Source organism: Kwoniella botswanensis, chromosome 1 (assembly GCF_036426115.1).
Source record: "Kwoniella botswanensis chromosome 1, complete sequence".
Classification (NCBI taxonomy): Eukaryota; Fungi; Basidiomycota; class Tremellomycetes; order Tremellales; family Cryptococcaceae; genus Kwoniella; species Kwoniella botswanensis.
Genome location: NC_088599.1, coordinates 10138731 through 10153718, shown reverse-complemented (window position 1 = coordinate 10153718; position 14988 = coordinate 10138731). Strand labels below are relative to the sequence as shown.

Sequence of the window (14988 nt, the reverse complement as noted above, 5' to 3'; positions counted from 1 at the left end):
CGAGCAAGAGCAATACGATATTCACACTCTCAATTACATTCACTTCGCTCGGTTTAGCCCAGATGACGAGGGAAACATTTTGTATACCAAGCTCAACTATGAGACCTGTGTTCGTTCACCTGAAGATACTCGCTGTTCACTACATTGGTAACTATCCTTATTAATTGAATTCACAAACCAACATAATGAGAATCATATCATAATTCTGTGATTTGCACTGTATATTTTGAATTTTGATCTAGTATAAATGATTCATTTCCATAATTACAAATATTCAAACCGAAATCAACTAAATAGCAGCCATGACCAACCTCGCACCTTGTTCGTTCTCCGCCCTTACACTCAATTCAAGCGTCACTCCCGATCCAGGCGAATAAGTCATCCTGCACCTTGCCAGCACCTTACTGGACTTATCGTTCCCGTTAGTTGGAATCACCAAACCTGACAAATTGAGGGTATGTACAGAGTTGGAAGTGGGAGTTTCGGTACCGCCTAGTGGGAGCATGTTGAGTACTTCGATAAGGGATTTACAAGCGTCTATGTAACACATCATCCAGCGGATATCAGTTTTGAATGTAATACAGTGCAGAGAAAAACCTAGGTGACAAACTCACCTTTCAATGATTCGGACGATGATAAGGCAAATGTCTCGGTCAACGAAGCTGATTCTGCCAATTTATCCCATTCACTCGAGAACGTAACGTAGGTAGGTGTAATGTACTATCAAATGAACACATATTAGTGTACGTTACATTTCAAATCTCACATCAAGTCTTGGAAGACCTGAATACTCACGTCACCAGCACCCAAATCCAATTCCTCAACTTGATACTCATCATCATACCCTTCTTCCTCCGGTTCACCAGAATTAGGATCAATCTCTTTACTTATGAATTTCAAAGTACAGCTGAAAGTTCCAGCAGCGTACGTCGACGGATCATCCCTCGTGAACGAAACGTAGATCACACCCGTTCCACTGGCCGCACTCAGACTTTGGATAGGTACGATGAAGTCCTCTGTCAAACCCGACTCAGGTGAAGGATTCATGATTACCGCCACTTGTTCAAGAACAGTATCAGGTATGGTATTTGACACGTTGAATTGGAATACGACATGCTCCTTGAATATGTGTTTGACGGCTGAAACGACATATTCAGTTTCAGATTCGGTAAGTTCGACAGGTTTGCTTGATGATCTAAGCACGGGTCCGTACGATTCGAGTTCGGGAATGGCAGCAAGTTGACTTGCGTATGATGAAGATTGAGCCTCGGCGGATGTAGATGCTTGAGCGGAAGATTCAGGTTTAGGTGTAGATGGACCAGCAATGTCGAGAGCAGAAGATCGAGCTTGAGCGATTTCGGCTGCGGCCGCTTCCTTGCTGACTCGGGGAATGGAAGATACGTCGAATGCGGATGAATGCTTGGTCTCGTCTTTGACGTAAGAGACAAGTTGTTCTTCCAGTTGACCAAGGGAGAATGTAGCCTCTGCAGTATATCAATAAGCAAGAGTCCTCGTTTTGTCCGATGACATATCACTCACCCTCTCGGACAAACACGTCAGCTAAGGATTTTTCCTCCAATACCTTGATATACATAGCCGCTCTATCTCTGACCTCATCATCTACATCATCCAGACATCTTCTCAAGAGAACATTCACAGATTTCATCACAGCCTTGTCATCGATACAGACACCGAACTTGGCAAGACTGCTGACTGCTGCGGCTCGTACAACGGCATTTTCAAGTACCACTCGGTTGTAGATGTATCTGATGAATTTGGTTGGGTTTCTAGTCTTGGGTCCTTCGATACCGAGTAAATGGAGGATTCGGACAGAGAGTTTAGTGAATTCACAATCTTCGATGAATTCACAGAGATGGGCGAGAGCTAATTCCACCGTATCAGCCTTGTTCCTATATTGGCATGTGTAATGAAACATCACTTACCAGTTTCTCTACAATCTTTGATGAATTTGATCATGTCAAAGATAGCTTCCACAACAGCATGCTTGAAGTCGTATCCACCTTCATCCCTCAATACTCCAGAGAGGAACGAAAGCATGATAGCTTGTTTACCCGGGAATTTAAGACATAACGATCGGATAGCATCAACCACGATGATCTTGAATTCATCGGTGATATCAGCCATGAACGAGGAGATTTGTTTCATCAATCGATCGACTGAAGCTTCATTACCAGTCTGATCAGGTAGAACATGTCAGCTGAGCTCGGCTGCACGATCTTCGGACAACTGACCTTGAGTAAAGTGGTAATAGCATAAGTAGCGATACTTCTATTGGAGTCCGTGATCAAATTCTCCAACTCTACGTTGACAGTCGCAACTGATTCAGGTAGGATCTGAGCGAGTTTGTTGAGTGTCTTGACGGCAGCGAATTTGATGACGGGTTTAGAGGAGTTCATGAACAGTTGAAGGACTGTACAAGAATAAGTAAGCTGATTTGATTCATGCGAAGAATGATCACAGGCGAGACTCACCCGCAACGGTCCTGTACAAGTCTCCAGGCTGAACGTCCCTCATCTCACAGATTGCCCGAGCAGCTTCGATGTTGACCATCTCTGATTTGTGCCTCAATAGACTCTCGAGGTATTCGTGCATCTGTTTCCTGACACTACGACCGACAAAATGGTCAGCCAAGTTGCGTGAAGATGTATTCATAAGGCCAATGAATGGTATTTTTTACTTACTTTGGATCCTCATCCATCACTTTCCTAGCAAATCTGATCAACATGCACATGGCCATTGGATTCTTGATTATATTGTTTGACTTTCCATTAGAACCTAGCTGTTGAACCATTTTTGTGATTGCCATTCTATCCTTCTCTCTTATCAAGTATAACAAACCTAAAGCATGGTATTGCATTATATAGCTTGAGCTTGCTACAGCCTGGTATCCACCCGAACCACCACTTCCACCTCCTGACAAGTACGACGAAGCGCTGGACGCGAATGATGAAACTGATTTGGCGTTGACTGCTTCTTGAGCTTCATTGGACCATCGCTTGATTATGGATGGTGAGAGGGGGAAGAGGTGGTAGGATGATACGAGGGATGCAGATGAGATGGAGGAAGATCTATCGACTAAGGCGGACTTGAAGAATCTCTCAACGGATTGAACGGATTGCGCCTACAGTATTATCCCTACTCCATCAGCTTATTGATTTTCTTCGTGTCAATACACAGCTAAATCACGGAACACTAGTGACTCACATCAATGATCCTTGCTAACGCCCTGATGGCATTTGGTCTATACACGACTTCCAAGTTGGGTTGCATATCTTTCATGATTGATGAAGTGACCATGATGACGTCTTCAGCGATAGTTGACAATTCCTTGATGACAAGGTATACCATTTGTCTGAGTGCGGCCTGGAGTCCCAATCCACCGGCGTAAGTATCCAGTCTTTCTTATTCGATGTGCTTCATCACTCTTGTAATTGGAATATTACCAACTCACATCTTTATGTTGAAACAGCTTTGTTACTCCAAAGAACAACGTTGTAGCTTCCTGAGTCGAGAATGTTTCTCCAACGTACAATAAGTACACAATCCTAGTCAAGAGGGCACGGCATTTCCTAGGTGATATGGGCGATTCATTGAACACTCTAGCTTCCTGTAGAATGGTGGACTTGTCATGGTAGAACGCTAACAGAGAGACAAGGGAGTCAACAATCAGTAACATTGGAGCTGAACAACGATAGACAACGATAAGAGACATGGTGCTCACACATCCCACCTGCCTCTTCATCCTTCTTGAAAGACATTTTGGTGAGGGTCGCGAGAGTACGAGAGGTGATAGAGGTCTATATGGTACTTGTGATATTTTACTCTTACTCGATATCACCCATCTCTCTGTCGCTGATGATGATACTTGCTCTTACTCCCACTTACAGCACGACGTTGAGAGCTGAGACGCGACCTCTGTCGAGTGCGAGCAACGTGGCGGACTTACTCGGTCACAGCGTCAGGTGGCAATCCCTCTGGGTCGGGTGATCTATTTACGTGGGCAGCCCATTTACGCTCATCTTTGCGGCACAGTGATGCGGCATTGACCGTTACCATTTCATCGTTTCACGCTTCCATGTGGTTTTAGGGGCATTGGATCAAGGGGGTTGGGGTTGGGGTTAGGCTGTGTTTCGGATGTATACACTCAGGAACAATCAAAGATATCAAGGGTCCTTTGGTTCTTTAGCGGTGAAATCTGTTTTGTCTTTCCATCTCTGATGCTTCACGTCGGACCAAGTTTTAAGCATACGCAATGTTGTTGATATGGTCAGACCTCCACTTGGATTACCCCTGCGAAAACTTGACCTTGGCATCTCGGTGTGCAGGAGAGCACAGCACACGCTATACGAGTAGAGAGAAAAGAGATGGAGGATGACTTGTTCTATCTTCATTCTCCATCTACGATAATACATTCTTTTGAGGACTGAAAATCAAAGAAGACAAACAGCCTCGTCCATTCTTTATTCTTGTCGCTTTCGCGTTCCAATCATATCATATCACCTTATAATATAAAAATCCCTGTTCATCGTCTGGATCAAGTGAATCCAACATGCGACCCAGCAGTCTATCAATACTGTCCACATTCATCTTTGGCTCGATATCAGCTTTAGCAGCGTGTACATCAAATACAACCGATACAGCGGGATTGCAGCAACTGATTCACGATGGAGGAGCAGGATACAAGTTGGAATTGTGTGCTGGACAGGTGTACGAGATCAGTGAACAGCTGAATTATACGGCTCTTAATCAGGTGAGTTAACCTATAATCACCAAATCGATTAAGAAAGAAAGAACGAAAGCCACGGGTGCTGAATGATGATTGTTTCGGGTACGATTAGGAAATTTCGACTGAAGGATACCCGACAGATGATACTCGAGCGACATTGAAGATGGTAGGATTCAACAAAACTACGTTAGTGATGGCCCAGGATGCGGGTCTGAGTGGTGCTAAGCTATTAAATATTCAGGTGAGCAATAGCCCATGGAACTCGAACAATCTGCGAGTAGAGCTGACTGATTTCACTCTTATCCTTCTGATTTTGACTGGGGTTCAGCTCAATGGAAATAGACTGGATAGTGAGGATATATATACAGCTGGAGGAGGGAATATAGAGTTCGGTGGACAGAATCAAAACCAGACAATAGAATATGTGAAAAGTTACGATCCCAGGTATGTCTAATTCCTGTATTCCATCGACTTGATGAGATCGATGTATGCTAACCTATGAAATTGTGTGATAGAGGATGGTCGTGTCTACACCTGTGAGTCCATGTCCATGACAACCGCATAGACGCGATTGCAGCTAATCATCATGGTCATGACCGAACTTAGAGCCGAAGGAACCTTCAATTGTGTGAATATAACAGTACAGAATAACGATATCGGACCATGCGGCAGGGACTACTTCCAAAATGTGAGTCGCTTCCGCGCTTTGAAGGGGTGAACGCTGATAATTCGTGTGATGACACTAGTGGGCAGACGGTATTTCCCTCTCCTGCGCGGACAGTCTAGTCCAGAACAACCAAATTGTAGATGCTACCGATGGAGGGATCGTGATTTTTGGTGCTCCTTCTTCGGTGATTAGAAATAACACTATCAGCGTTAAGACGGTTAGTCCATATTCCGGATGTTTCTCGTCGATATCATATTGACATCATTCCTAAACTTACTACAGCGGACAATGTTAGGGGGTATCAACAGTGAGTATCTCCCATCCCTTTCTCATCTGCCATGCTTCCGAGCCATGCGAAACGGAGCTGGGCTGAAATGAGCTGATTGCTTTCGTTTTGGCTGTTAGTGGTCGACGTCCTACCTTGGTTACCTGAAGGCAATTTCTCAAATACCCTTGTAGAAGGTAATACGATACATGGTGGATTCGCGACCGAGGTGAGCACGCTTCTCTTTGTGAGGCGTTAGGTACTGGATATGGAGCTGAATTGGCAATCAAATAGATGGGCGATGCGGAGCACGGACCGAACAACGCTTCTGCAATAGTAAAAATCGGTATTGTGAGTATACGTCAACCCCATATTTTGTCAGATTCAGTAACTTATATATGATATCTCATACAGGCTGTCGGTCCGGATGTATGGTTTTCCGATGGGTGAGCTTGAATCAAGTTCACAATAATTCTCAACTATTCTGATTTGGGATATATGATGTAGGCGTTACGGTACCAACAAATCTACCGGAGCTATCATCAAAGATAACATATTTTCAGGTGCATTCGCCTTCGGTATGGTGAGTTGTAACGCGCAGTGTCCAGTCGACTCGTTTTTGTACTGATTCCATATTATATGGTACGTAATAGGGTGTATCGAGTGCCAAAGATTTTACGATATCTAATAACTCTTTCGTCGGTAATACATCATTTGTGAGTCATTCTCATCTGATAGATATGACCCATCTCTCATTCTCATTCTCTCATCTTTTCCTCTTCTCATGTCCTCTCCTCCTCTCCTCTCCTCTCTTCTAGCGTTCTTCTTCTCGTCATCACTTCCATTCTTATCCCTTCTGATCACCGTCATTTCCAATCATCTCTCACTGTGCCTACAAGCTGATTCGCCTTTGGTCTCCTCAGATCGGCTCATATGGCCCCAACTGCACTACTGAAACCGAAACACCCCATGAACCTGTGCCCCTCCTTTTAGAACCTACCAGCGTTACCAACCTCAATCTAACCCTTCCTCCTGATTCGCCATACCAGTTCGTAAATGGAACAGCCCTAGGTCTCACTTGTTTCATGCCACCTGCGAATGATCAGAATGCTTGGCCATACGGGGACGGATTCAATTCGGGTCCTTCGGTTACTTCAGATGGAGGAGCTACGAGCGCTTCTACCTCCAGTCCTGCGTCTTCTGGAAGTAGTGGTAGTGGTCAATCTAGTGATGCGTTTAGATCTATTCAGATTAGTGGTAAAGTGATTTTGGGTGGTACGATTTTGGGATTGTTAGTGGGTTTGAAGGTCGTACTCTAACATGATCATATCGGAAGAATGATAGACATACTCGTAGTGAAATAAAATAGACAAGCTGAAAGAGACAATAGATAAGATAATAATGGACAATAACGAAACGAAATGTACTGTATCAATAGAAAGATAGGTCAATATGGTCACACATACCCAATAGATTTTATACCTCGTACAGACAGAATCATACCGTGATTATATAGATATTATAGACAATATAGATTGTTGATTAGTTGATTAGAAAGAACTACAATGTACACCTAATTGCATATATATATATATATAGTATATAGTATACGAGATCTTGGTTTACCGATGACTTTATCATTCCTCGAATGTGTCATGTGGCAGGAGATACAAACCCTATATCTAGCCGGGGGTCCAACAATATCTAAAACCATGGATGTCTCTCAGATTCGACCGGGCTAATCCTGACGATTCAGCAAAAGCTGGACATCCCGTCTCGGACACCCTTCTAGATATATTGCTAAGCTACTGCAAGTTCTACCTTGCGATGAGATTCGAAGGCAAGATATCGGATTGTCCAGGTTCAAGCCATAATGCAATTCATTGAGCATAAATCAACTTGCAACAGTGTATACATATCGTAATACATAACTGATGATTTTGGAGATTTAAAATTGTACTGTACGTTACATATCTATTTACATTGTCTCATATTTTCGTAACCGTGATTTCATTACTGATCTCGCTTCTTCGCCATTTACTTATCATTAAAATGGTAATATACCCCTACAACATTCATGACATTAGTTTTTCCGTATAATTCAATGAGGTTTAACCGTCCACACTTACTGGTTCCTGATAGGATCAGGCATCCTGATCAATTTCATATCAGGTCCATTCAGTTCTATACCAGACATGTCCTATTTTTGACAATAAGACATCAGCTAAAAATCTTAAACTCAGTCTTTCTTCGTGATTGACTGACCTGCGGAGTAATCAATATATATTGTTTGCCCTCACTTTCCCTCGCTCCTTCCATTAGACTTTTAGCTGCCACTCTCCTATTCGCCGCATCTAAGAACACATCCCATTCATCCAGGGCTCTTAGAGGACATGGAACAGTTGACCATAAAGATAATAAGAAAGAGACGGTGGAGAATGACCTTTCACCTCCGGAGAGGTTCTTGGGTGTTTTGTAGTGCGATCGTTCAGTCAATTCACCATCTTCATTTTCTGTGCGGGTAGTGGAATGTACCTGTGTGCGATTCATTCAAATATCAGTTGCCTGGTTTCTGCCTCCAATGGTCAAAACAAGGATAAGGCAACACTCACCACCAAAGATAACTTCTCTTCCTTATGTTGAAACTCCAATCTACCCTCCATCGCTCTCATGCTCTCAAAGACGACGAAAGCCGTTCTAGCTCTTACTGCAATGTTGTTTCGACTATCGGCCCACCACGTTCGTCTGTTTCTCATCGCATGGTGGAACACCTTGGAGGTCGCATGAACAGGATCAGCATTCTCTCAGTCTGCACACCCAACACACTCACTCTGTTCAATTTTTGCATTTGCTTGATATTCTTGGAAACATCGACCAGCAGTCGTTTGGCTGCTCTGTGATCCGACGCGAGTTGACTGGTATCCACACCGAGACTACATACGAATAATACAATCAGCAATTTGCACCTCAGGCGGCTCAGCTGATATGACCTACTGTCTTTCAGCTTCTTTGATAGCTGCTTCCAATGTTGCTCTCTCTTGGGCAAGTTGAGCAGAACTTTTCGTAGAACGTACTCGTACGGGACAGAAGCCTCTCGCTTGACTAGCCCATTCCTATGGCATATCCCAATAAGCCATCACGTTGTTGACAATTGCCATTGACTATGACTCACTTCAATCTGTGCATCATAATCTGCAACTTCAGCAGCAGCTTTATCTCTCCTAATTTGGTAAATTTTCATGGCATTCTCATAATACTTTTTCTTCGCGTCGGCATCTGCACGATGTTGTACCAAGGCAGTGAGGATTTCCTGCAGGATGAATCCAGATCAACGTAAGCACGATTCATGCGAAGTTTATAGTTGCATAAGAATGACGCACAGCTTGCTGATTTTGTTGAGGCATATGCTCATCTAATTCTCTCTGACGATTGATACTATCCTGTTGATATCGTTCGATGTCAAGTTCCTTCTTCTGCTTTTCGTTGATAAACGCTTGAAGTTGGTCTTCTTTATCTTGGATTTTACGCATTCGTTCCTATACCGAAGTATACCTTGGTTAATAATTGTGTTTCTTCCTACCCCTTCAAGTATACCAACTCACTTCACGCTCAGCTTCCCAATTATCCATCTCGGTCGAAGAGATCTCCGCAAGCTTCCCTCGAATTTCGTCCAGTTTGGAATCGATAGGCTTCAGGCCCTGTGTTATCTTCTTGATTGCAGCCTGAATCATCGGACTGGTCAGTACGTTTCAAGATAATAAGACATGATACGAATGACGCACACCAATATCCTTCACTTCTTTATTGATCTCTTCGATAGTCTTCTCAGCCTCTAGCTTCTTTTCCGTCAATGCTTGCAGTTCTTTTTCACACGCATGGAGTTGTTCGCGCGCTTGTCTGTCGTAGGTTAAATTAGCTTTACAGTCGGTAGCCCACGTTGGGTTCCAAACTCACTGTACATCATCGTTCAGGTCCCTAGTGAAAAGGAGGTTCCCTCTCCATTGGGTTGATGGATTGGAACTCTTGCTCCTATATGAGACGTGAGCATGATAGGACGAAATCACAGGGACGAAACTACCAGAAGTCTCAAAGGATGTCACTTACGACCTGGTACCAGAGATTTGTTGGAAATCTGCCGAAAAGAAGTTGACGTGGTCCAATATCTTGTTGGTATGAAATCGTTTCATCTCGTTATTTGCTTCTTGCACCGTTCGTGCCAGGAAAGTCCTCTCCACTCGGTGCAAAGTGATGAGCAATCGAAGAACGTCGTCGTTGGTTACCTATTGAATTCAGTTATTTTGATTATTCCTGGAGAAAAGGATTGCTTGGTACTCACTGTAAGTTTGCTGAGGACAGTTGGGCCAAGGTGACTCAAATCACCTCGCTTGTAGTCGAATGTGTCTCCACCATGCATATAAACAGGAGGGACCTGGTTCTGACCGGTACCAGGTCGATAGCCACTATTCCACCCAATCAGCCTCTTCGGTTGACATCGACTGCAAACAAAGGTTGAACTCACTTTCTCATATTTCTTCTAAGAATCTCGACGAGGGTGGCTCGATCGTGTGGATCTCGAACAGCGAAAGTACAGAGAGTTGCACCCAGAATCCCCTGAATGGTGTCTCGATAGTACATGTCATTCAATTTGACATACATACCCAAAGGACCGAGTGGTGGAGAATGTCTCCATTTGGTACGTTCAATATCTCTCATCACGTTGTTCAAGCCATGACCGAAAGCTGTCAGTCGATTTGTCGATTGACCTTCAAGGTTTTTGATCTTCTCATTGATGTTGTAGACAGCAGTCTCCTTCTGCTGAAGTTGATATGTTATCTGTTCAGCAGCCTGTATCGCAACTTTGAGATCGCCATTCTTCTCTGCTAATTGCAGTTGCTTTTTCGGTTTATCTTTGCGTAATTTATCAGCGAATTCTTCGTATCGGGTTCGATCTCGAAGTAACCTCGCATGTTCGTCTCGTTGCGCATTGGCATCCAATCGCAATTTGGCGTCAATCTTTCTCTGTAGGATCTGTAGACCACCTCGGTCCGTGTCGATATCTTCTTGGACGGTCATGATGGATGCCTAGGAGAAATCAGCTTGATTTCCATAAATCGTGGACACCTACGTCTATGTCACCAAGTTCTTTCTTTTCCCTCTTCACCTTTTCTTTCGCATCACGAACAGCTTTCTGAAGCGGTTTGCGCGTCTCGTCGAAATTGGAAATATCTTTCTCGGTTTGTCTGATTTCTTCTGCTAATGTGACCAGTTTTTTCTATGTTCGCTCACAAGGTCAGAATAGGCGAGACGGTTGATCCAAAGATCATGCTTACCTCGTGTTTGTACACCTCACGCTGAGCTTCTTCAATCTTCTGGTCATTCTCATTGACCGTTTGTTGACATTCGTCTCGTTCCTGCAGATTTGCCAATCAGCTACTGTCTATGTAAAAGAGCAGTAACGGCTCACGTTCTCCTTATCTGTTACGTATGACCAAGCTGACTGGTTGAGGATGGTCTTGTACTTCTCTCTCTGCCTCAGGATAGCATCTGAAGCAAGTAACTTTCGTTGGAGAGTATCCACCTTCTCCTTGAGCGCAGGTACAGCTTCGACTTGTCTCTTGATAAGGGTATTCACTTGCTCTATATTCTGCATCGAAGACTCGTATGTTTCAAGCAGCGCCGAAAGTTGGGTACCTTTCAAGAAGAACTGTACGGTAGTTAGTGCATGGTTGTTCACCTCAAGAGTGATGGGATAGCCGGCGTACCTTGTATAATTGACCAGGATCTGAACTCGACAAGAAGCTTCTGGCTTGATCTTGAGTCAAGAGAGTCAAAGGTGAATCAATGTTGATATTAAAATTTTCCAATATCGCTGACAACTCTGATCTCTTATTGGCCAAAATCCGTCCATCTCTACTGGCCCTGAACTTGTATGCAGTCGTTCCGTTCAGTGATATGGTTCGTTCGATGATAATGTGAGGATCGTAAACATCAGGTTTGAATGCCTGTGGACCGGAATTGGCCATGATAATGGTGATTATCGCTTTGCTGTAGACGGATCAGTACCACTCGAACATTCATATACTGCTCGCTTCAGAATTACACTCACTCTGCTCCCTTCCTGATCAGATCCTTCAGTCCCTGTCCTCTACCAGTCGTCATCGCTTTGCCACCCAAAGCGATAGCTATAGCAGTAAGTACAGCTGATTTTCCACCTAAGAAATCAATGTAAGCTAACAAAACGATCCATGCTCAATCCCAGTATCACTTACTTCCATTATGCCCTACAAGGAAGTTCATCCTCGGTCCGAAATCTACCGTGAGATGTCGATGACACATGAAATCTACCAGGTTGATCGATTTCAATACACCTCCTTCCGAAGTGGACTGAAGGTGAATCATCGATGAGCTCGCTTTTCCACCTTTGTAGAAAGAAACAGCTTACCCCGACATAACCCTTCTGACGCTTCCTCGCTGCTTGATAAGCTTGTACCAGCACATCATCCTTGAATTGGACATCCTCGTAGTTATCCAGGGGATCATCGTCATCGTCACTGATATCTTCCTCATCTAGACTAGGTACAGAATCAGACGAGTCGGACGAATCATCCGATAATCCATCCCGTTCCTCAGCTCGGTTCTGCTCTTCTATTCGTTCTCTTTTCACTCGTTTGATCTGAAGATGTAGAGGGATACATGAGTTGAGTCTCTGTATCGAAATGAGAGGCGAGGTGAATGTACTTACATCTCTCGCACGGACACTTTCACTCTCCTCGTCGTCGGGCTGAGATGATGGGGATGGTCTTTTGGCTCCCGCTCTAGCCATGATGGCGGTCCTCTTGATCAGTGGTGATCGCCTTTAGAGTGTGACTGCTTAGCTGAAGGGAAAGTGAAGATGGGTAATGTTCAGTTCTGATATCTCATGTCGAGTCGCGTCAACCAATAATCAATGATGGATGGAAGATGAAACTGGTCGCGTCATCCGGGGTTACCGTGGGAAAGTTGATCCTCCCACTTGAATAGCAACCACCGAGATAAGATAACATGATGCATGTCAATCGCACCCACTAGGTGGCTACACATATACTGATATATTACTAATTAGCATACTGTCGATACGTAGTGGTCATAAGAGGATGTGACATCCCAGTACTAGGTATAGTTATACTTGGTAAAGTCAAATGATCCTTCTTATCCGAATTAGGCGTATGGATGTAGTTCATCCCGAATCCAACCTGCAGACATCAAGATCAACTTAGCCCAGAATATCTGCGGTGTGTAGAGTACTCACCTGGTAAGGTACACCGATACCACCTCCATCAGGATCGACATTTGTGACTGTCGTACTTCCCGATGCCTTTCTGATCGCATCAGAGGAGACATGATCTTTCGAGCTAGACTTTGACGAGCTTGAGCCCGAGATAGAGCTTGATTTGGAAGGATCTCTTGATGAAGAGCTCGAAGGGGAAGTCTTAGAAGATGATGATGATGATGATGATGACTTGGCTGCTGCCGCTGCCGCTGCTTTCTCCTTCTCTCTCTGCGGCTGGAGTCGCGCGATATTCTCTTTCTCTTCTTGATTTGTCGAGGAACCAGAACTCGACGAACTACCGCTACTACTACTATCAGTGGAAGAGGCCTGTGGTGTATCGTTGAGCTCTTGAGATACCATCTGAAGGGAAAATAGCAGCAGCAGCAAGAAACCCAAAGTCTTATTCACTGTAGGTCCACGTCAGAATCACTCGCACTACCTTCACACATTAATCGCAAGGGAAACTCACGCATACTGACTCCGATGATCATTGCTAGGTATTTCGTTCTCCAGAGCTTCTGCTTATGCCTGATGACCGTCCCAAAACTGGTATCAGCAAGTGTATTCGAATCACCAATGAGTGACTAACCTGTCTTCCACTTTCTTCCTTTCCGACTCCTCTTTCCTCTTCTTCGCATCCTCTTTAGCTTTCTCCATTTCCTCCTCTTTCATTTTCGCTTTTACCTCAGCTTCCTTCTTAGCTCTTTCTTTCTCTTTTTGCCTTTCAGCTTCTTTAGCTTTTTCCTCTTCTTTCAATTTAGCTCTTTCGGTGTCTTTCTTCTTGCGAGCTTCTTCCTCTTTGGCCTTTCTCTCAATATCCGGATCCGGCTTGTTAAAGTGTCCTCTGTAAGATGAACAACCGTGTAAGCTCTACGAATCGAAAGGTCACCTCACCAAACTTACACATGACTTGGCATTCCCTTCTCCCACCACAGTTCATTACCTTCCCTCTTCGCTCTCCCCAAAGGGAATGGCCAAGGCATCAACTTGTTCAGTCTGGTAGTAAGGAACGCAGAAGGGTGCGATCGTAGATCATCCCACGGTGAAGGTTCTGATGGTCCTTCATCATTTTTCTTCGTTTCTTCTTTCTTTTCTGATGGTTTTTCTCGAGAGGAAGAAGCAGAAGATTTCTTCTCTTCTGCAGAAGGTGGGATTTCAGATATGATATGGTTCCACATAAGGATGAACCTATTATCATGGCTCGAGTAATCAGGCTACATCCCAAACAGACAAAAGGATCATACCATGATCTGACAAGTTAATCCCAGCGCGGACTGAACGGGACTCACAATAAACTCGCTATGGCCATATGGACGTAGGTGATATGTAATTGAGGTACACCCGGGACAATACTCAGCATTTGTACCACTGTATATCACTCTCTCCTTAGCTGATTGCGGTTGTCAGACACATAATGCTCACTCACTCAGTGCAAAGATGATGATTATGAATCCCCATTGCAAGACCATAGGAGCGACGTGCCTTCGTCATAGATACTCAAAATCAGCTTTTATATGCTGATGTGTACGATTTTGAATACTTACCATACTCTGTCAGCTGCAGGAATCAGATTGGGCATAATATTAGCAGCCATGAAAAGTACCATTCCTACTATCAGTAAGGTGTATATCGGTGAGGGCGTTGTGAGCGATTGTGAGAAGGGGTATGAATACGAAGGGTAAGGTGAGAGTGAGGGGTTGTACGAATATGGTAAGAATGACATGGTGTCGGATATAAGATGAGAAGTTATTCAATGACAATTGCTTATGGAAACGTTAATGACAACGAAAATCAATCAGAGTCCAAATTTCCAGTTGTTAAACCTGTCATCCCTGTTGATATCAGTTCGTCAAGTGAGATTTCGCCTAAGCTTGAGAGCATCAGAAACCCTACGCACATATCAATATGTCATGAGTGTCCAAAGGATCAAAAGAAAGACTCAAAGGAGCTGCATGTAAGGTCCTACGTCTACTTGAATCTTATCTTGTTTCAAGCCCCAA

General features: G+C 44.0%; 4 protein-coding genes across 4 annotated transcripts; 1 reads left to right on the top strand and 3 right to left on the bottom strand.

The window, feature by feature from the left end:
• Window positions 1-289: 289 nt before the first annotated feature.
• L199_003845 (uncharacterized protein) lies at window positions 290-3779 on the bottom strand (the record flags this gene model as incomplete). Its single annotated transcript, XM_064889573.1, has 11 exons — window positions 290-537; window positions 615-720; window positions 796-1484; window positions 1540-1884; window positions 1944-2196; window positions 2253-2431; window positions 2493-2626; window positions 2703-3142; window positions 3226-3384; window positions 3473-3660; window positions 3743-3779. The coding sequence occupies 11 exons, from the start codon at window positions 3777-3779 to the stop codon at window positions 290-292; spliced, it is 2778 nt and encodes a 925-aa protein (XP_064745645.1).
• Window positions 3780-4570: 791 nt separating this feature from the next.
• Window positions 4571-6998, top strand: L199_003844 (uncharacterized protein; the record flags this gene model as incomplete). The annotated part of the gene is made up of 13 exons (XM_064889572.1): window positions 4571-4771; window positions 4860-4988; window positions 5076-5191; window positions 5263-5283; window positions 5354-5435; window positions 5494-5631; window positions 5697-5721; window positions 5820-5908; window positions 5974-6030; window positions 6094-6125; window positions 6187-6262; window positions 6333-6395; window positions 6603-6998. The coding sequence occupies 13 exons, from the start codon at window positions 4571-4573 to the stop codon at window positions 6996-6998; spliced, it is 1425 nt and encodes a 474-aa protein (XP_064745644.1).
• An 806-nt stretch (window positions 6999-7804) lies between these two features.
• L199_003843 (uncharacterized protein) lies at window positions 7805-12502 on the bottom strand (the record flags this gene model as incomplete). Its single annotated transcript, XM_064889571.1, has 21 exons — window positions 7805-7879; window positions 7945-8214; window positions 8292-8450; window positions 8510-8612; window positions 8674-8792; window positions 8852-8989; window positions 9060-9215; window positions 9282-9401; window positions 9462-9576; window positions 9634-9708; window positions 9784-9959; window positions 10016-10139; window positions 10199-10761; window positions 10805-10951; window positions 11010-11090; window positions 11144-11383; window positions 11442-11724; window positions 11786-11891; window positions 11949-12063; window positions 12122-12352; window positions 12422-12502. 21 exons carry the CDS (start codon window positions 12500-12502, stop codon window positions 7805-7807), a joined length of 3477 nt encoding a protein of 1158 aa, XP_064745643.1.
• Window positions 12503-12773: 271 nt separating this feature from the next.
• L199_003842 (uncharacterized protein) lies at window positions 12774-14711 on the bottom strand (the record flags this gene model as incomplete). The annotated part of the gene is made up of 8 exons (XM_064889570.1): window positions 12774-12911; window positions 12968-13395; window positions 13458-13516; window positions 13578-13832; window positions 13892-14176; window positions 14278-14356; window positions 14415-14470; window positions 14533-14711. The coding sequence occupies 8 exons, from the start codon at window positions 14709-14711 to the stop codon at window positions 12774-12776; spliced, it is 1479 nt and encodes a 492-aa protein (XP_064745642.1).
• Between the last annotated feature and the right edge of the window lie 277 nt (window positions 14712-14988).